At 58.8% G+C, this 825-nt stretch overlaps 1 protein-coding gene across 9 annotated transcripts in view; it reads left to right on the forward strand.

Annotated features, from left to right (window-relative positions):
- MIER1 (mesoderm induction early response 1, transcriptional regulator) overlaps positions 1-825 on the forward strand; it is a 73098-nt gene that overhangs the window by 5714 nt on the left and 66559 nt on the right. Inside the window, exon 1 of one of the 9 annotated variants that reach the window (XM_010850287.1) lies at positions 1-91. The exons of 6 other annotated variants lie outside the window; for them this stretch is intronic. In XM_010850287.1, the coding sequence (XP_010848589.1) occupies positions 83-91 (9 nt within the window). In that variant the 5' untranslated portion in view covers positions 1-82. The remainder of the gene's footprint in view (positions 92-825) is intronic. 2 more of the 9 variants (XM_010850289.1, XM_010850288.1) reach the window with 2 other exon arrangements.

Below are 825 nucleotides of genomic sequence, written 5' to 3' on the forward strand. Positions count from 1 at the left end.
CCGTTGCCGAGTCTCACATCCGGGTTCTGGCCGTGACCCAGCTGCGGCCGCCGCGGAGATGTGACCCGTCAGTACGGCAAATATGGCGGAGGTAAGGGAGTGAGCTCCCCCTCCCCGTCCCGGAGCCGGGCGCCCCCAGGTCCGGGCCGGGGAGGAGTGGAGTGGGCCTGGCTAGGGAGGCCGAGCCCTGCTGGCGCCACTGCCCACCTGTTGTCCAGAACAGGCCGCGCTCTGGGCGGGAGCTTTTCTTGGAACTTAGTTGGGATGGGTCTGTGGGTAGGAGAAAGCGGAGGCGTAGTTCGACTTCGGGGGCACTTTAAAGGGTCGAGGGCGGCGTACCCGTGCGTACGGAAAGGGGCGAGGTGGGGTGGGGGGCGCCCGCGGAGTAGGGGCGCCTGTGGCGCAACTTCGCCGGCCGGTGCTAGGGGCCGAGAGAGGAGCTGCTGCTTCCTCTTGAGAAGTTTCTCCCTCTCTAACCGAGATGCTGTTGCGCCCTACCGCGTCACCCCCTTCGGTTTGCTACTGACATTCCGCCTGTGTTGGGGAAAACGTAAGGAAAACGGCCTCTGATTAACTCAGTAATTTTCTTGATGGTGACCAGATGAGCGTGGAGAAATGAACTTGGTCTTTTCGCAATCCATCACTCTAGGTTAGGGCAGCCTCACCATTTTTTCAAACATTCCCCCTTCGCCTCCCCGTAGAACCTCTTTTTCTCTATATTTCAGAAGAGTTGCTTTCTCCCTTTCTTAATCACTTTCCGGGCGTTTTACGCCTTTGCGAATCGAGGCTTTCTATTCCTGTCTTTCTCTTTCAGTTTTTTCCCCG

The sequence above is a fragment of the Bison bison genome, unplaced genomic scaffold, assembly GCF_000754665.1.
Source record: "Bison bison bison isolate TAMUID 2011002044 unplaced genomic scaffold, Bison_UMD1.0 scf7180017864290, whole genome shotgun sequence".
NCBI lineage: Eukaryota > Metazoa > Chordata > Mammalia > Artiodactyla > Bovidae > Bison > Bison bison.